Source organism: Polyodon spathula, chromosome 3, assembly GCF_017654505.1.
Source record: "Polyodon spathula isolate WHYD16114869_AA chromosome 3, ASM1765450v1, whole genome shotgun sequence".
NCBI classification, from domain to species: domain Eukaryota; kingdom Metazoa; phylum Chordata; class Actinopteri; order Acipenseriformes; family Polyodontidae; genus Polyodon; species Polyodon spathula.
The window spans coordinates 88,111,044-88,130,145 of record NC_054536.1 but is presented as its reverse complement, the minus strand read 5'-3'; the positions used below and the strand labels follow the sequence as shown (position 1 = coordinate 88,130,145).

General features: G+C 35.6%; 1 protein-coding gene across 2 annotated transcripts in view; it reads left to right on the top strand.

Annotated features, from left to right (window-relative positions):
* LOC121313585 (alkylglycerol monooxygenase-like) overlaps positions 1-19,102 on the top strand; it is a 76,530-nt gene that overhangs the window by 38,842 nt on the left and 18,586 nt on the right. The window contains exons 4-13 of one of the 2 annotated variants that reach the window (XM_041246276.1): positions 2,732-2,835; positions 3,504-3,599; positions 6,065-6,131; positions 6,966-7,031; positions 7,212-7,291; positions 7,567-7,701; positions 8,418-8,534; positions 13,096-13,178; positions 15,559-15,664; positions 16,383-16,809. In XM_041246276.1, coding sequence (XP_041102210.1) covers positions 2,732-2,835; positions 3,504-3,599; positions 6,065-6,131; positions 6,966-7,031; positions 7,212-7,291; positions 7,567-7,701; positions 8,418-8,534; positions 13,096-13,178; positions 15,559-15,664; positions 16,383-16,388 — 860 coding nt within the window. In that variant the 3' untranslated portion in view covers positions 16,389-16,809. Of the gene's footprint in view, positions 1-2,731; positions 2,836-3,503; positions 3,600-6,064; positions 6,132-6,965; positions 7,032-7,211; positions 7,292-7,566; positions 7,702-8,417; positions 8,535-13,095; positions 13,179-15,558; positions 15,665-16,382; positions 16,810-19,102 lie in introns of those variants that run through there. The other variant, XM_041246275.1, reaches the window with a different exon arrangement.

The following is a 19,102-nucleotide window of genomic DNA, read 5'->3' as shown; positions in this document are numbered from 1 at the left end:
CAAAATGTATGTTTGTAATATGACATTCTGGTATTTAGTAATGCCTTGTGACAAAGTGCCCGCCCCTGTGTATATTATCTGTTATATGTTGCGTGTGGTGTGTTAAATGTTGGTGTATAGTCATTGGTACACGGGTCTGTGTAACACGAGTGTTTAAAATGTATATTACTTTTTACTTGCATGTGAAGTGCTGTGCAATCCTCGTACCAAATTACAAACATACATTTTAAACGTGTGTTACACAGACCCGTTTATATCCCGTGTACCAATGACTATACACCAACATTTAACACACCACACGCAACATATAACTGATAATATACACAGGGGCGGGCACTTTGTCACATGCCTATATAATTTATTTTTGTAATATGGCATTCTGGTATTTAACATTACTGGTTCAGGCAGTATTGTTAAATTCGAGTTTAAAAAAAAGGACAGAGGGACAGATGACGCAGTTAGTTTGTAGCTAGAGCAAATACAGTACAGCTGGTTGTAGGCACATCTGAATAATGTAGCTATATTGTAGACCATAAATATTGCTTTAAAATCATACATAGAGTCAGTAATAGACCTACATAAATAGGAGAGTTGTAACTGCATAAGAATTTAAGAAGATATAAGTCGTAGTTAAACTGAAGACTGTTCGTATGAAGCTGTATATAGTTATTATTGTTGAACATATTGCTTTACGATGGAAGGATTTTCCACTAGTTTGACTGCCGTGGATGTAAGTAAATAAAATGTATTGCTTCTGATGTTTGAAAAGTTTGTACGCCTGGAATTATTCTATATGAAATAAGAAGTAACTTTTATGCGAAGCACAGAAAATGGAAGATGTGTCGTAATGTATAAGCAACCTATGACAAACTCTAAAGTGGTACATTTGTTTATTAAGTAGTCACCACACATTCCATATTTTACTCATTTGACCTGGTGATGTATTGCTTGTGCCAAAATCGCCAGTTCCATATTGGTAAATTTCAGTTTTCGCATCTGAACATCCTCATCCCCATAGCTAGTACCAGGCTGAGGTCTTTGCGTGCCATTCATTTTCTTTTGGAATGTGTAGCCTACATATGCAGGATTGACCGAAACCCACTATTTATTGTGAGAGGTGTGTAATTCTCCACTGCTAATTGCCGTGAGGGGTATTTAAATTGTTTGATTGCGGAATCGCCTGCTTCACCTAATTAGTCTTATAAAATAGGTCATTATTTTGACGCTGAGTGCAGCCGTACTGAACAGGCACATTACTTGTTTTTTTGCGGTCGTTTTTTCCCCTTTATAAGTTTGGGTCTGTATGTTTGTTTTTGTGGGACATGCTTCTCTAGAGCAATCATTGTCAAATTCCTGTTTTTACAAAAGACAGCAATGAAGTATTTACCTTCCAGAGCTTGTTCTAACAATTGGTCTTACTGGTCTATGAGGAGCATGTGTAACAGACAACATACAAGAATGTAAACTGAGAGATTCCTTCGACCTAGTATGGTACCAAACACATGTTTTGTTTTGTTTTTTTAAATGAAAATGCATGTTTGCTATAATAAATGCTTCATTTAAAACTACACATATAAATAGAGGATGGACGTCTACAACAATCTAATTTTAAGGAGTTATTTTCTAACCTCATATATACTCATCATAGTCATCCTACAGTTTTACTTTTAATGGTACAGCAGACAGAGGTAGAGAACAGTGGCCTGATCCCTCACGAATTCTGGCAGGTAATATCTTCACACCTTGACATTAATTAGCTGTCCACTTAGCCAATTGTCAGATAGGCTGGTTTCTTCATAGATAGGCTGCTGGGATTTCTACACAGTTGTAGTCAAGTTGAAGGTAGGAAGGTATATGTAGTTCCCTTCACAGCACAGAAAATATATTTACTTTGCCAGAATGCAGTGAAATGTGTGGTCCGGAACTGGGAAAATAATAGGATTGTGCAGAAGAAGCCAAGATCTGGGAGGCCTGTGAATGTGAAGAAAAATCCTGTGAATGTGAAGAAAAGATTAATGCTACACATATCACAAAGGAGATGAAAATATAAGGCAGTGCTGATTTATCTGCACATTTGTGATCTAATGGTTTCATGTGATGTGACAAGCATTTGAAATTTAAAAAAAGACAAAACAGGACATCAGAACTTTACCAAAGTTAATGGTGATAAAACTTATATGGTGAAACAATTCTTGGTGAAATAACATTTGTATTCGCAAAGAAAGTCTGTTTGTTCAACAAGAAAAAAACATACACACTGTTTTTGTGTGAAAAATCTGATGCTCATCAGTCATTTATTACTAACTTTCCAAGCTTCATCCTTTCTGTAAATTATTTATTTTGACAGTTATATCACATGATAGTCCAATAAACCGTCTCCATACCTCTTCCCTTTTTTGTTTTGTACTCCCCAGTACCCCTTTACTGGATACCTGTCTTTCTTCAGCAACTCAAACAAACAGATCCACTGGTATGCCCAACCCTCCCAACCACCCACCCTGCCAGACAGACACTTAAAAAACCAGAGCAGAAGCGTAGCAAATTACACATTTACCGTGTCAGTGTGTTAGAAACATGTGGCTCTATTCAAGTATACTCTTCTCAAAAATGTTTCTGTTACTGTGTTAAATGGTGAGCTAGTGAGGCAGTCTTTATACAATACATCATGCTCAATTGGAGCTCATTCCCCATTTTAATTTTGACTTGTCTGCATTCTTCCTATGTTCAACAGAAGTGAATATAATGTGGGCCGCTCACCAGGTGCATCACAGTGCAGAAGATTATAATTTAACCACTGCCCTGAGGCAGTCTTTAACACAGCAGTATACATCATGGGTAAGTGTTTGGTGATGAATATTGTGTACATGTGTACCTGCAAACATAGGTATAGTCACTTTGGCTATAGTTGGGTCAGAATATATTAAGATGGATCTGTTTTAGCTCCACTTTAAGTTTCTGAGAGAACAGGAAAAAAAATTAAATCCAGCTGACAGTTTTAGTTATCCCATTATCCTTTTTCTGCTTCCTGCAGTATCCTCAGTCACATTTATGTCAGGCAGACAAAAGAAACAATGTGGTATGATTTATGTTAACTATCTTTAAAGTATGTATGACATTAATTTCCCAGGCAATTAGGCTTTACTAAAGTATTGCAACATGCTCACTTAAATAGCGTATGGTTTCTGCACAGCTACATATTGCAGTCATTTATAATGAGGCTTGGTTGTCCAGTGGTTAAAGAAAAGGGCTTGATACCAGGACGTCCCCATTTCCTCCTAGCTCAACCATTGACTCACTTTGTGTGACCCTGAGCAAATCACTTAACCTCCTTGTGCTCCCCTTGTGCTCCGTCCTTTAGATAAGATTTAAAACCAAGGTCCTATTGTAAGTGACTCTGCAGCAGCAGCAGCAGTTGTGATGCACAGTTCACGCCCTAGTCTCTGTAAGTCGCTTTGGATAAAAGCATCTAGTACATGACTAATTATTATTTTAATATTTTCAAGCTGTTCTACCTACCAATGGCATTGTTGGTGCCTCCGTCTGTGTTTGCTGTTCATTTACAGTTCAACCTGCTCTACCAATTCTGGATTCACACTGAGGTATTATTTTGATCTATATCCATTTTTTTTAACATTTTTTTTTAGAAAAACTCAGGAAAAAGTAAATTAAAAAATGACAGAGGTGTGTTCCATTATTTATTGATTTTACCAGACTAAACACAGTAATACATCTTTAACAATGCTGTAATAACAAGATAGACAGGATAGTTTACAAAAATACAAAATGTACTACAACAAGAATAATAATACAGTACAATAATATGTGTTTGCTCATTCAAGTTGCCAGTCATGTTTTTGTCATGACTGTAATGACTTTTGAAATGGTGCAAGCTGTTTCTCTGGATTTGAGCAGGCTATCTTGAGCTGTACAGTTTTTTGTGTCTTTTTTTTATAATTCAATATCTTTTTAAACTTTTATTAATAATTAAAAAAATGTATATCTAGTATTGTATAATAGCTGGAAATAGCAGATTGCTGCTAAGTCAAGAAACTACAACCTTTATATCAGATTTCACCACCAGTTATCCACCAAATACACAATTCTTCTGTGAATTAAATTAGAATTAGAATTAGAATGCTCTACATTTTTTATAGGAATTACTTTACTGGTACCACCTTCAAAAAAATATTCAACTCCTGACAAGTATTGTGAAGCATGGGGAATATCAATATAACCTTGGCTTCCTGTTAAAAGCACAGTCACTGTTTTTTATCTAGGGAGCTGTACTGCAAATTGAAACAATCAGTATAGTGAACCCAAGGGAATGTGTTCTTCTGTTCTGACTGTGTCTGGGACTTCTTAGAAAGCCGACTCCCTCAGCTGTGCTTATGCAGTGAAACGCTTTTATGGTTGCAGGCGTTGACTCAAAACCTGCATTTAATAAAAAAATAATGAGACTTTATAAAAAAATTGCACACAGAAGCACAATTATATATATATATATATATATATATCTTATATATACTATATATATATATATTTTATATATATATATATATATCTATAACATTTGTATATATATATATATATATATATATAATATATATATATAATATATAGACTGTTATAGTATATTATATATATATATATATATATATATATATATATATATATATATATATATATATATATATATATATATATATATATATATATATATGAAATTAATCTCCTGTCGCCTCGCCTTTTTGATGCTATTCGTGAAATACATCATAATAATTTGAAATGAACTCAGATCTTATTTGATGTTAAATGTGTAGTTGGCATAAAATCAACCTAGTAAATCTAAGTTAAAAATATGGTAATGCTTGTCAGGTTTCATGATAAAAACTTGGCTGTGACTGAACTCTTGCATGGAAAGTTTCCTTTAAAATCAAAACTTGAGTCAGGTCAAACTTTTTCATATCGCCCCAGTATTTCAAAACAGAAACTCCTCTGTATACTGCTATTTAAAAACTTAAATCTTTATTTCAATTGTAGCCCCTGTTTGAACAATAGGGGAAGGCATAATACACAAGACATTCAGAGATCCAGCTGTGTTGTAACATTGTAAAGGTACAAATAGAGAAAAAGCTGGGAGAAATAAAAGCTTATGGATAAAAGAAACACACTTAATTAGTATTCAATTAGCAACACATCACATTTATATATATTGAACATATTTCAGCAATTATATTTTCAGGGGAACTTGAGTATTTCAGAACTAATTACTCACAAGCAAAATGCACTCACAACCAAAATGAACACACAAGCAATTAAAATGGTATTGTCCTGGTACCATACTGAAAGAGGGAAGTGGTGATTGTACAAGAACATGTATTTCACAGCATCAACTTGGAAATGTTATTTATTGGCCTTTTCTATTACAAAAAAAAAAGTTGTATTCATGATTGGGTGAGATTTCTGCCTAATGCATTGAGGCATGAGTTTTTTGTGTTTTTTTTTTAGGACATCAACATCTTTCTGAATGGAAGAACTATACTAAGATTGAACGCATTTTAAGCTGAAGTCTAGACCATGATTTTAGTGAAGCATTGTAACTGAGAGGGCTCATAATAAGGCTGCAGCCAGTTACAGTTTCTGCTTTTGTGACAGAATTAGCTGCCATTTCCCCCATGCTGAGTTCTTTAGGATCATGGCACTTCCCTGCTTCTCCAGATTATTTTACTTCCAATCTATAAATATTGTTCTTTCTCTGTTTTGGAAATTTGTCTACCTCAAATTGTCCATGCTTATTGGAGTTGAGAACTGCCTCATCAGACAAGAAAACACTTGAACAGGTATAAATCAGGATTCGCTGTGGATTTCAAAGGGTTATACCATACAACCCTTCGGAACTCCTGGAGATCTGGCTTTCCCTGCATGGAAATCAGAAGACAGATACAGCCACCAAATCCACTTTCTTTCTTTCTTTCTTTCTTTCTTTCTTTCTTTCTTTCTTTCTTTCTTTCTTTCTTTCTTTCTTTCTTTCTTTCTTTCTTTCACTAAACATTTTTCTCTGCAGCTTGTTAGTAACCTTGGCCCTTTGGAACTGGTGATGAACACTCCAAGTCACCATAGAGTTCATCATGGTGAGTATATTGAAATGAGTACATGCCTATTATACCGCCAGTGTAAAAGATCACCGAGTTTTAAATGAGTTGACAATGGTGAAGAAATATTACTAAGAACAGTCAAGGTAGCTATTATTATTGTTATTATTATTATTATTATTATTATTATTATTATTACGTGGTGGTTACCACTGCTGCCTCACAGTGCCAGGGTCCTAGGTTCGATTTTGGCCTCAGGAGTCTGTCTGTGTGGAGTTTGCATGTTCTCCCCGTGTTCGTGTGCATTTTCTCCGGGTACTCCTGTTTTCTCCCACAGTCCAAAGACATGCTGGGTGAGTTGGACACTCTAAATTGCCCCTTACTTGCCCTGCGATGGAATGGCGTTCCATCCAGGGTGTATGTATCGCCTTGCACCCTATGTCTGCCGGGTTAGGCTCTGTCTCACTGCAACCCTCTATAGGAAAAGTGGTTATAGATAATGGATGGATGGATTAAACAAACGGGCTTGTAACCAGGAGATACCCAGTTCAAATCCCAGCTCTGCCACTGACTCATTGTGTGACCCTGAGCAAGCCAATTATCCTCCTTGTGCTCTGTCTTTCGGTTGAGACGTTGTTGTAAGTGACTCTGCAGCTGATGCATAGTTCACACACCCTAGTCTCGTATCTTGTAAAGCGCTTTGTGATGGTTGTCCACTGTTAAAAGCGCTATATAAAAATAAAGATTATTATTATTGTTATTATATATAGTGTGAAAATGGTACTAGTGAACTATTGTACCTACTGACTGTATTGGTCTTGTAGTGCAGTAGTTTTAGTAGTTATGCCAACTGTCATGTCATTTAACTTGCAGGTAGAAACTCCTACTGTATTGACAAAAATTATGCAGGGACTCTAATTATATGGGATAGGATTTTTGGTAAGTATTCTTTCTGCTTATGTACTGTCATGGTATAGAAATATAAAACTAATTTGCAAATCCTAAACATAATATGCATTTATTGTGTTGGATTTGTTCTTGGTATGCCACTATTATTGAGTTATTTATGTGATATGTTGCTTTTTATTCACTGTATCTTTCTATAAATTGATTTTGTAGGCACATTTGCACCGGAGAGTGAGAAAGTTATTTATGGCCTAACTCATCCAATCAACACATTTGAAGTCCTTTGGGTACAGGTATAGACTGAAGATATGATTTGACAATGGAATGCTTTTAAAGGTTACCAAGCAGTTAGTTTTTTTTCAATGTTTTTATTATTATTAATGACGACTGTTTTGATATTTTTATGCACATATCCTTGGTCAGCAGGGGGATAGATCTAGCCAGAAGTTGGTGAGTTTAGTGTTTTGATTGGTTCATCTGTTCATTAGAAATGAAGTGTTTCGAAACTATGAGGAGTAGCTGGGGAATGGGTAACTTAAATGGGTAAGTTGTTCTTGCTTGTTTTTAGTTTCAGCACTACGTCCACATTTGGAACACTCTCTGGGATACCCCTGGCATCACAAACAAGCTGTCTGTTATTTTCAAAGGCCCTGGTTGGGGACCAGGCAAACCAAGACTGGGGCTGCCTGAAGAATTGCCTGAGGTTAGAAAAAATGAATATGTCATTTACTGGTACCTTTTTGCAGTGGGTTTACACATTGGATTACCAAGTGACAATATCAGTCAAATAATTTATGCTTCTTTCGCACTCAGTCTGTTTGAGCTTCTATAGCACCACATTTGCATGCGCAACATCACAAATGATGTATTTAAAATCACGGAAAATAATTTTAAAGAGCACTAATACTCACTGTGAGACCAAAGTATATTCACACACCAAATATGGGAAAACATAATTTCTTGTATGAATTAGGAACTGTAATATTTAAATATGCTGTTGATTTTTCAGCACAGTCAGTGGACCCTGACTGTCTCGGAAGTCTGTCAAATCTTTTTCCTTATTATCTCCACTTTTTATATATTTATAGGTCAACAAACATGATTATATCTGATTTGTACTAATCTGTCAATTCAGTTTAGTTATTTTTTTGGAAGGCAAAATAACTGGATTAGCAGAACTAAATCATAACATGATCTTACTATAGGGTAGGACAAATGCATTAAAAAAAAAAGAAAACCTTGGACTGTATGTTTTAAGATTAGATGTTTGACTCCATTCACGTACAGCACATTAAGATAGGAAAATGGTATTTTCACATCTCCAATAAATGTAATGAAAATACTGGACAAACTGTGATTGATAAAAGACTTCCTAGTCTTCTGAATGATTGCAAGTAAAATCCTTTAATTTATTTCCAGATCACTGGAAAGGAGGTCCCACACAACCCATCGATACCAGTAGCACTGCAAGCCTATGTTATGTTGCAGTTCCTGTTGATGCTTAGCATTTACCATGAGATGTTTGCTACCAAGGCTGTAAGTAATCTCACTGTAGCACTCACACCACGCAAAAGTTGTTCTGTGGAATTTGCAGGGGTTGACATTTGGTTAGAAATCATTTTTCCTTTGACTTCAAACAGAATCGCCAGTTCTAAACAAACAAACAAAAAAAAAGGATATAACTTCTCATATTTTCCTTGTTGTCTTTTGAATTTAACAGACATGTTTTGTTCAGGCAAATGTGCTGTCATCCCTCCCCTAATATACACACATAAAGAAAATATTTAAATGGAGTGAAGCTCTTCCACTAAATTTTACCTCCACCGCATTACTTTCTTTGGGGCTCCAAAGAAGTTAGATTTGGTATAAATCATGACCACTAGTGATTGAAACCAACCCTGGTGGTCCAATGGTAAACACAAGTGTCTAAATGGATGCATGACTGCTACCCCAGCTATTAGGGTTGTGGTGATCCATGTGGAATTTGGAATAGTCAGCACTGTTCTATCTCCCATGGTGGGAGATTACGCAGTTTTAGTCTCTCTTTGGTGCTTCAAATGATAAAAGTATATTTCTCCAGTGTAATAATGGCATCTTTAAAGCTTCAGCACAAAATGGGCCAAAATTACATTCTAAAGATCAATCCACACAGAAACCTGTAACAGGAAAAGAGTAAAGTCACTCAGTGATTTTTTGATATACAGCATTCTAACTGAACATTTCTAACAGCTTTTATTCAGAAAACCTGTTTCCTGAATATGTTGTATGAATTAGATCACTGTAATAGGTAACAAATTAAACATTTGCATGCTGGGTGTAAATATCATATTTTCCAGATTTTTTTTTTTCCGGAAATTCTGTCAGAGCTGCTTTAGTTTTTAAAATTCTCCACAACTGGAAACTTGGCATCTCTGAATATATCCCTTGGATTTACAGTTAAAAGAATACAGTAGTAACAATTCAGATAAGAAGAAAACTCAACTAAAAACAGCTTAGACCAAGGTTGGCCAAACTGTTGCCTTGAGGACAAATTGAACTTTTATACATTTTGACAATGTCTCTCAGCTCTGGTTATAAATTCTCACACAACTACGCATTACAGACTGCAACTTCAGCAGTTTCTCTTCCAAAAAGAGACAACATTGACATCATAGTGAATTTCCCACAGGTCTTGATATCTGGGCCCTGGTTTGGTTGCTTTTAGATTGTAGTCTTTGGCCAACAGAACTACAGCTTTTGTCTACCAACAATTGTCTGTAGCTCAGATATTCCTCCATTATCAAATGAGCTTAACTGGGAATTTGTAACTGTGCAAGTGTTGAGCAGCACTAGAACTGTTATTAATTTAGCTATGCCAAGTTATATAAAAATGGAAAATCGCTTAATTTAGGTTTCTGAAATGGCACTTTATTACTTTAAAAACAAGTTTTATATACATGAAACTTCCCTAGAATGCTGTTGGCTTTTTTAACGAGACTGGAATGGTTTCATGAATAGCAAACGTTATGTATGGATCAAAAACAGATTTGTAACCACTATTTAAATAACTTTTTAAACAGGGCCATGGACATTTAAAGGTAGTGTGTATGTATATACAGTCGCAGACAAAAGTATTTTGGCAGTTAAGAAATGACAAAAACCACAAAGAAAGTGATTTCTATAATTTCTAATTGTTCTTTTGATAGATATAAGCTTTATAATAAAACAACAAATGATTATATAACATGCATCCAATGAAAAATTAACTAATTTCATACTTTGACAAAAGTATTTGGGCACCCTTACATTAGTATTGTGTGTGCCCACCCTTTTCTTCCTTTACAGCTTGCAGTCTCTTTTTGTATTTTGAAACCATTACATGGTATCTTTCCGGAGATATTTTTGCCCATTCCTCAACACATACAGCTTTTAGTTTTGCAATCGACTTAGGCTTCCTTTTTGTAACAGCAACCTTCAAGTCAATCCACAACATCTCGATTGGATTGGACAATCCATAACTGTAATCTTCCTTTTTTCCAGAAATTCCTTTTGTAGACTTCTAGAATGCTTAGGGTCATTATGTTGCTTGAGTACAAACTTCTGTCCAGCAAGCCTTCTACACTGGGTAACAAATGAAAGTGCAAAATGTCTTGATATTTTAAAGCATTGATTGATCCTTCTACAATACAAAAGTTGCCAGTGCCTGAGGAAGAAAAACAAGCCCATACCATCACACAACCTCCAACATATTTAACACTCGGCATGGTGAACTTTTCTTTAAATTCTTCTCCTCTTTCTCCTGTTTCTTTCTGGGTGAAAAAAGTGATATTTTGGGTTCATCTGATCATAAAATTTGATTGAATAAATCATCAGGCTTCTTCAAGTATTCAATGGAAAACTCCAATCGCTTTCTTTTGTGTATTGTTTTTAACAAAAGTTTGCATCTTGGTTTTCGCCCATGGACATTCATCTAGTTACGGTATCCTTGAATTGTTCGCTTGTGAATTTCTAGCCCATCATCTCTCAATTCTTCTGTCAAATCTTTTGCAGTAATCCAAGGATTTTGGTGGTCTGCTCGAATGATTTTTTCCAGATTTTGCAGAAATCTTTCTTGGTCTTCTACACCTGGAGCTAGTTGCAGTACTTCCTGTGAAAGGGATGGCTTGCGGGCAATGTCAGACCAGGGAGGAGACAAACACAGTACTGGGGTATGGAAGTGCTGACGTGCAAGTTTTAGTAATAAATAAAATATTTAAACAAAAACAAAACACTTAAAAAACAGACACGGAACAAACAAGTATCGTGCTGGTGTAAAACCAGCACGGGTAGCATTGTTGCTTTGATTTTAGCTTTTCTTTTTATCTCACAACTCTTGTTCTGCCTCTAAATACATTAGACCTGTTCAGCCAAAGCTGCTTGTTTTTATATTGTGGCCGAGGGGTTAATTGGCTATCAATTACCTAGTGTATCCCTCGACCACATTCTGCATGAGATTTCTCATATGCGGGGTCAACAGACAGTTTGTCAATAATCAATCACTGTTGACCACAGATTTTCAAGATTTTATCTGGATGGGGAATCTGTTGCTTTTCTTAATCCAAAAAGCTCAATCTGTACTTTCATTTATGTCTTTCAATAGAACAATTAGAAATTATAAAAATCACTTTCTTTGTGGTTTTTCAAATTTTTTGTAACTACCCAAATACTTTTTTTGCGACTATATATATATATATATAATATATATATATATATATATATATATATATATATATATATATATATATATAGACACACACACACACACACACAGTATATAAGCAAAAGTGTGCTGCTTTGTTTTTTTTAAATAGCAAGTCGCTGACTTGGTTGTACAATATGCGCCTCTAAAAACACCATCTCTTACTGTAAATGCCTGTCGAAAAGGTAAGGCACCGATTGAGAAGCTGTCGCAGCAGCCCAGTGTACGCAGTGCAACAAATGTGTATGAGTCATTTAAAAGGGTAATGTTTTATTTACAACATATCCAAATATGATCATTAAATGTCCTGGAGAAATATATAGTAAAATGTCCAAAGAATTTGCCAGTGTTATATCTTTATCCATGAGCTGGACTAGATCCAACCAATGCATGTGATAAGAAAGGCCATTAAGAAAAACAAATCGGTAACATAATGGCAAAAATGCTGTAAAAACGACTATATTTTGTAGAGTGTTCATTTTAGAGTGCTTATGTTGTAAGGTTTATGAATTAAGGTAAACATATAATGTACTACTTTGTATGCTATAAGGATGAGACCAGAGCGTGTTTCAAATTTTAACAATGTTTACCATTCATGAGTTCCACATTACTGTACATTGTACATTGACCATTATTGTTTAGATACAATACTAGTATTAACAGAGATAGGCAATTGATAAGATGACTTCGATCCCAGAAAGAGCCGTCAACTGATTCACCCGCGGTCCACGATGAATCTGGAGGTATTAGAGTCGTCTCTATCTGTGTCACCTCCATGACAGGTTTTTATCTGTATAGGCTTAGAACATACGTGACTGCAGTCCATTTTTGTTATCTTACGAATTATCAATATAATTTATTGGTAACATTCAAGTGTTACCAACCTTTAACCAATCTCTTCTACAAGGTTAGCGTGTATAATTGTTTACCATACATTGCTGCACATGCTTTATCTCTCCAATCATTTTAAACCTAAGTTCACCTTTAGTAAACTTGTTTGACATTATACATTGTACTCTCATGTGATATTTCCATCCTACAATGTGGAAGGATACATTGTCCCATTATCCAAATGTACATTAATACTCTTATTTCTTATTGTAATTCCATATGCCAAAACCAGCTATGTTTTTTTTGGATCAAATGCAGACCCTGCTCTCATTTTTAATTCCTGTGATGCCAGCACCAGCCTGTTGTATCTCATGGGTCAGACCTGGCAAATTTAGAACAAGCACTGCTCATTTATTCACTTTTAGAGATTGGTTCCAGTGTTTAAAAAAAAAAAAAACAAAGAAACCCCTTTTGTCAGTGTTTCAAATTGTTAGGTTGTTATACTTGTTTTGACTGAATTCTTAAACAATGTTTTGCTTTATTAAAAAGATATTATCACAGATAACACTGCTCCTGAGGACTGGCTACATTACACTGACACTGACATGCCTCGGATTCCTGATAGACCAAAGGCAAGGCTTGTTTATTTGCTTATGAACTTCAAATCACCAATTGTCTTTGGTTAGTACATTTATGGTAATCTTTAAAAAACACAGTACCAGTATAAATGTTCAGTAGACTTATATATTAGCCAAAACTCAGTTTAAACATGCCATTGATCCACTTTACATATTAAACACTAAGGCCTTGGTGCTACTGAGTGGCGCATCCTTAAAGGTGCTCTTTACTGGATAACCTGGAGATCGCAGGTTCAAATCCAGGCTATGTCATTGCCAACAGTGACTAGTGGTTCCCAGGGGTGGCGCACAATTGGCTGAGCAGGTCAGTGAGGGTTTAGGTCAGCAGAGCAATCCATGGTTCACCGTGCACCAGCGACCCCTGTGGCTGATAGGGCGCCTGTGGGTCTGTAGTGGAGCCATTCAGATCTGTGTTGTCCTCCGGCACTATAGGTCTGATGGCTTCGCTGTGGATCTGCAGTGTGAAAAATGACAGTCTGGCAGGAACATGTTTCGGAGGACATGTGTTTCAGCCTCCGTTTCCCGGGTTGCCGGGGGTTGCAGTGGTGAAGCGGGATTAAAAACTTCCACCAGTGTTCAAACACCGATTTAAGCACTCTTTTAGCTGAGTGCACGTCTGTCAGCTAGGCTTGCAGTCAAGTGTAACCAATTGCAACTGCACACTGGTGGATTAACCAGTGGTGTAAAAGACAATTCCCACTCACTGCAAAAATGCCAGGCTGAAATATCTTACCATACTGTAATCACAAGCATGCATCTCGTCCCACCACCTATTATCTCACATAGTCCACCATTCACCATGGGGGCTGTCCTGCAAGTTCATGTCTGCGATTGGCTGCAGTCCCATTGTCTGCACAAAGAGGACCCTTAACTCATAACCTGGGCTGGTTGTCGTGTGAGTAATGTTTGTAATGATAGAACTGTTGATATAAAAATAAGAATTATATAAAAAATACCGTGTGTGTGTGTGTGTGTGTGTGTGTGTGTGTGTGTGTGTGTGTGTGTGTGTGTGTGTGTGTATATATATATATATATATATATATATTATATATATATATATATATATATATATATATATATATACACACACAGTGGTTTACAGAAGTATTCACCCCCCCGCAAACAAAGTTTTCACATTTTTTTGCACATCACTGCACATCACCTAGTCAACACCATCCCAACTGTCAAGTATGGTGGTGGCAGCATCATGTTATGGGGATGCTTGTCTTCAGCAGGGACTGGGAAGCTTGTCAGGATAGAGGAGAGAATGGATGGTGCAAATTACAGGTGAATCCTTGAGGAAAACCTGTTTGAGTGAGCCAAGAGTCTGAAACTGGGGAGTAAATTCACATTTCAGCAGGACAATGACCCGAAGCACAAAGCCAGAACCACACTGGAGTGGTTGAACAAGAAGAGAATTGATGTTCTTGAGTGGCCCAGTCAAGGTCCTGACTTGAATCCAATTGAAAATTTATGGCAAGACTTGAAGATTGCAGTCCATCGACAATCCCCAACAAACTTATCAGAACTGGAGCAATTTTCCCATGAAGTATGGGCAAAAATTTTACCATCGTACTGTGCAAAGCTAGTAGAGACCGATCCAAAAAGACTCATAGCAGTAATTGCTGCAAAATGTGCTTTTACCAAGTACTGACTTCAGGGGCTGAAAACTTATGCAACCAAAATTTCATTTTGTACATTTTCTTTGCAAGTTTTGCTGACATTTAACCTCCTCATATAACAGAGTTCAGTTTAACCACTACAGCTTTCAATAAAAAAAAAAAAAAGTTTGTTTGAAAAACTGTGCACACATTATTTGTAATTCAACAAAATGTGAAAACTGTGCAGGGGGGTGAATACTTCTGCAAACCACTACTGTGTGTGTGTATTTATAATACATTTGAAGAAATTATTAAACTAGTAGTAAAGTACTGTATTTACACACATACATCTGACAGAAAGAGCTTAAAACACAACTTCAACCAGCCCTACACTTGTTTAACTAATTCGATTGTATTTTGGTGAGACCCATCTAAAATTTAAGCGTGTGTAGAGATAAACATGCCTTCGAAATAATTGACTAAAAATAACCACGGGATTTAGGCGTCTAGCAGGTAAACATGCTTTATGAAAATGTCCCTAAATATACATTGGGCTATTATCAAATAATAGATACACTTTACATGTGCTTGATTCAAGAAACCACAGTGTAGGCCTACCTTTTAATTATTATTATTATTATTATTATTATTATTATTATTATTATTGTATTCATACAGTGCTTTGGTGATAATATGTGCTCCTGAGATGGCTGCAATTGTAGTAAATCAATGCAGGACAGCTCTTTAATGATGTGTTGCATTTTTCACTGCAGATCTGATGCTGCTATCTGGGAGTCAGTCCGGTGTGTTACATTTCTTGCATTCCATCGATTTGGCTATGTGAAAATGTTCTTGGCTTCCTTAGCCGTACCCACTGAGGTAGGTGTTTATTACTAAATGCATTCTCTTGGAAATATAAATAACATTTTCAAATCACAATTTTAAAATTATGTCAGTGGTTTTTAGCAAGTTATTAAAGGAAAACAAGTATGCAAGGTAAATATTGAAACCACAGTTTTGTTTTGTCTTCATTCCAATAGAACTTGCAGAGTGTTATACATTCTCTAGAAAAACTCCATTGACTTTTTTTTATGAACAAGAGTTGTAATAGATATGTTAATACGGTGTAATAAATTATGAACTTCAATAGAATTCAAGTGGAAATAATATTGCAAGCCTAGCTGTGTAATAATATCATAAAATTGCATTCCCACCAAATTACTGTTTATTTTTCTTTTATGTAAATGTTTCTCATATTCCAAAAGAAGAATTGCAACAATGTAATGCATGCACAGTTACAATAGTACAGTGGTGGTCTGTCCAACATTAAAAGTATACTTTGGTATTGGAAGTGTAGAGTTGACAATCCCCTATTTATCTTTTGTAATGGCATTGGGATGGCAGATCAAGAGCTGTACAAAGTTTAGGCCAGTTATTCAGTTGTGGATATTTCTAATAGATGCTGCCTTACTTTCTAAAGGATATGGAACAGTCTTGATTCTTAACATTGTTGACAGCCACCCTTTAGGGATATGTGCCCTTTTGAAAGAAATGTCTTAGTTGCAGAGTTTCATTGATTAAGTTGTTTTGTGTTTAGGTGTGACAGCAAGTCATTACTGAGTTCCTTGAGCCAGTGTGTGAGCTGGCTACATTATCAACAGCTTGTGATGTGATGTATAGCTCCAGATGCTTGGACCAATTGACCGTAAAATTGCTCTCTGTTTCTGGCAATGCAGAGAAGCTGTAGCTTGCAGCCTACCCCCTCATTATTCTCTTCCTTCCCTGCCATCCTGGCTTTGAGAAAACATCTGGAATGAATTAGAAACTTATGCTGTTAACTAAGGGGCTGATGAGATTTGCATGTGAGTTTGGAATTGCCTGGCCTTTTATTATGGCCGTGGACATCTGCAGTTTCAGGTGGTCATTTTTTTGGTATAAATTTTACAGGATTTATTTACAATAAAAGCAACAGTGTTGTTAAATCATAGTTTTAGCAATCAGTGGAACATTAACTGGGGCTGACTTCTACAGACTTAAAATAAAACCTTAAACATTCAAAAAGAACACGTCTGTCTCTTTGTCTTGTTATGTGTATCTGCTACTATTGTAGTGTTAGAAAGTGGAAAATGGTGATACGAGTACCAAAACTTGATCAATGTAGTGTCAGAAAGTGGTACTTTGTCACATTGAAAGTGCTACACTGTCAGATTTTGGTACATGTGCAAACAATTGCAAACTGATGTCTGTTCCTATGGTCTAAAGAGGTACATTTACCATTAATTATACATGATTTTTTTTTGCAAATTTAAACTGGAAACAGACAATCAGTGTCTCTAAAAAGAAAAGAAGATCATGACGAACGACACCCTTGCTATAACACCCTTCACTATAATGATTTAAGAAAAAAAAAAATTAGGGATCTGATGAACTTGTCATGTCGTGTTGATTTGGAATAAAAGACCAGTTTGGGATTCTTGCTTTGGTCAGTTTGGGGATTAAGATTTGGTGCACTTTGAAACGATTCATGTCAGACTGATTTTGAATAAAAGTTTAGCTTAAATTCAGGATTTTTGCTTTTTTGTTCTGCTTTTTAATTCTTTAACAAATAGGATAAATCAAAGGCAGAATACTGCGTACTTGAGATGAACAGGTACATGTAATTAAACTTTTATTCACAATCTCATCTCATTAATTTACTCCAACAGTCTATCATTAATTTTGATTGCCCTTTCGCTATAACAAACCGCTCAATATGACGAACAAAAGGCTTGGACCCCAACAGGTTCGTTATAGCCAGGGTGTACTGTATGGGGATTTTTTAAAACTGTGAATTAAACAGTATTAAATTTGTCAGCAGTCCGTGTCTTTTGTAATACTAACATTGATTGGTTAACGAATGTATAGTATATAGATTATATAATATATATACTATATAGGATTAATTATATATCTATATATTATATAATCCTAGACCCTTTTGTTGGGAAAGTGTCTTGTGAAAGACCCCATCACAATGCAGAAAATGTGCTTTACCCGAAGGCGATTCGACCATCCCTTCATGTTAAAGTGAAAATACTTTGAACTTCTGAGTTTGAATTGCTTTTGGGATAGCCCCAAATGTGTCAAACTAGGCTACTTTGAAAAAAATTAAAATAAAAAATGTTAATGCAGTAATAATTACATTAAATGTCTATTTCAGGGGTGGCCAAACCTGGTCCTGGATATCAAGAATGCTGCAGGCTTTCCAGTTATCTTTAAATCATCAATACTTACAGACCTGGATTTTTTTTTTAGTGTTGACCAACTAACAAACTAATTGGTTCACTTAAGTAACTGAGAACTCGTGGAATTAAAAACAGAAGACCCTACGGCTCTCCAGGAGCAGGGTTGGCCACCCCTGGCCTATGCTTTTAAGCACAATTTTTTTTTTTTATTTATTTAATGTGCATCCGCAATTTAAACACAATTATAAATCTTACGTAAAACTATAAAAATAAAACAACTCTGTACAATTGTACCCATAGAGCATGCATATTTAGTTTTTGTCTTTCATGTAAAAGCAAGACTTAAATTTATTCTCCAGTGTAACCCCAATTGTGTCAAACTATTTAGAAATAAAAAAAAAATATATATAATACAAAATCAAATAAAAATGTTAATGCAGTAACCTAATAAATACATTGCAGACCTATGCTTTTAAATAAAATTATCAAACCATCCAATTTATTTATTATTTATATTTAAAATGTACAAAAGCGGATCTTCTTCTTCAGATAGGCTCGTATTTCGGCCTGGAGTCCTAAAATATATATATCACATGGTACATACCATATACACAATTGGCAACATTTTAAGGTGTAAATGGAGACATGATTATTTTTGTCCAAGAGGTTGTTTTCAAAATTGTAACTTTAATCCTGCCAAACAAGCTGGAGGAAATTAAAGTTCCAAAATAAATGTAGGAAAACTAATGATATATAGTCAAGCTGCTAGATATAAATGGTCAAGATTGTTTGAATCACTGAAGAAAAGTGTTTTGAAGTCGAGCCAATCGATTAACAGTGGCTTAAACTAGGAAAAAATAAATTTAATGGCACTCATAGTAAAAAGCAAGTCAAATGAAAAACTGCGTGCCAAAACATTTAAAAAAGATTTCTGTGATATATGGCACCCTTAAAGTGCTTATTGCAATTTATTATTGTGCAGCACTTTTCCCTAGTAAAGTGCCAGCAGTGACCTGTGAATTTATAACCAAGTGGTCTCTCCTTATTGTTTTAAATGGCACACATGGAACACATGCTATAGGGGCGTTGTAAT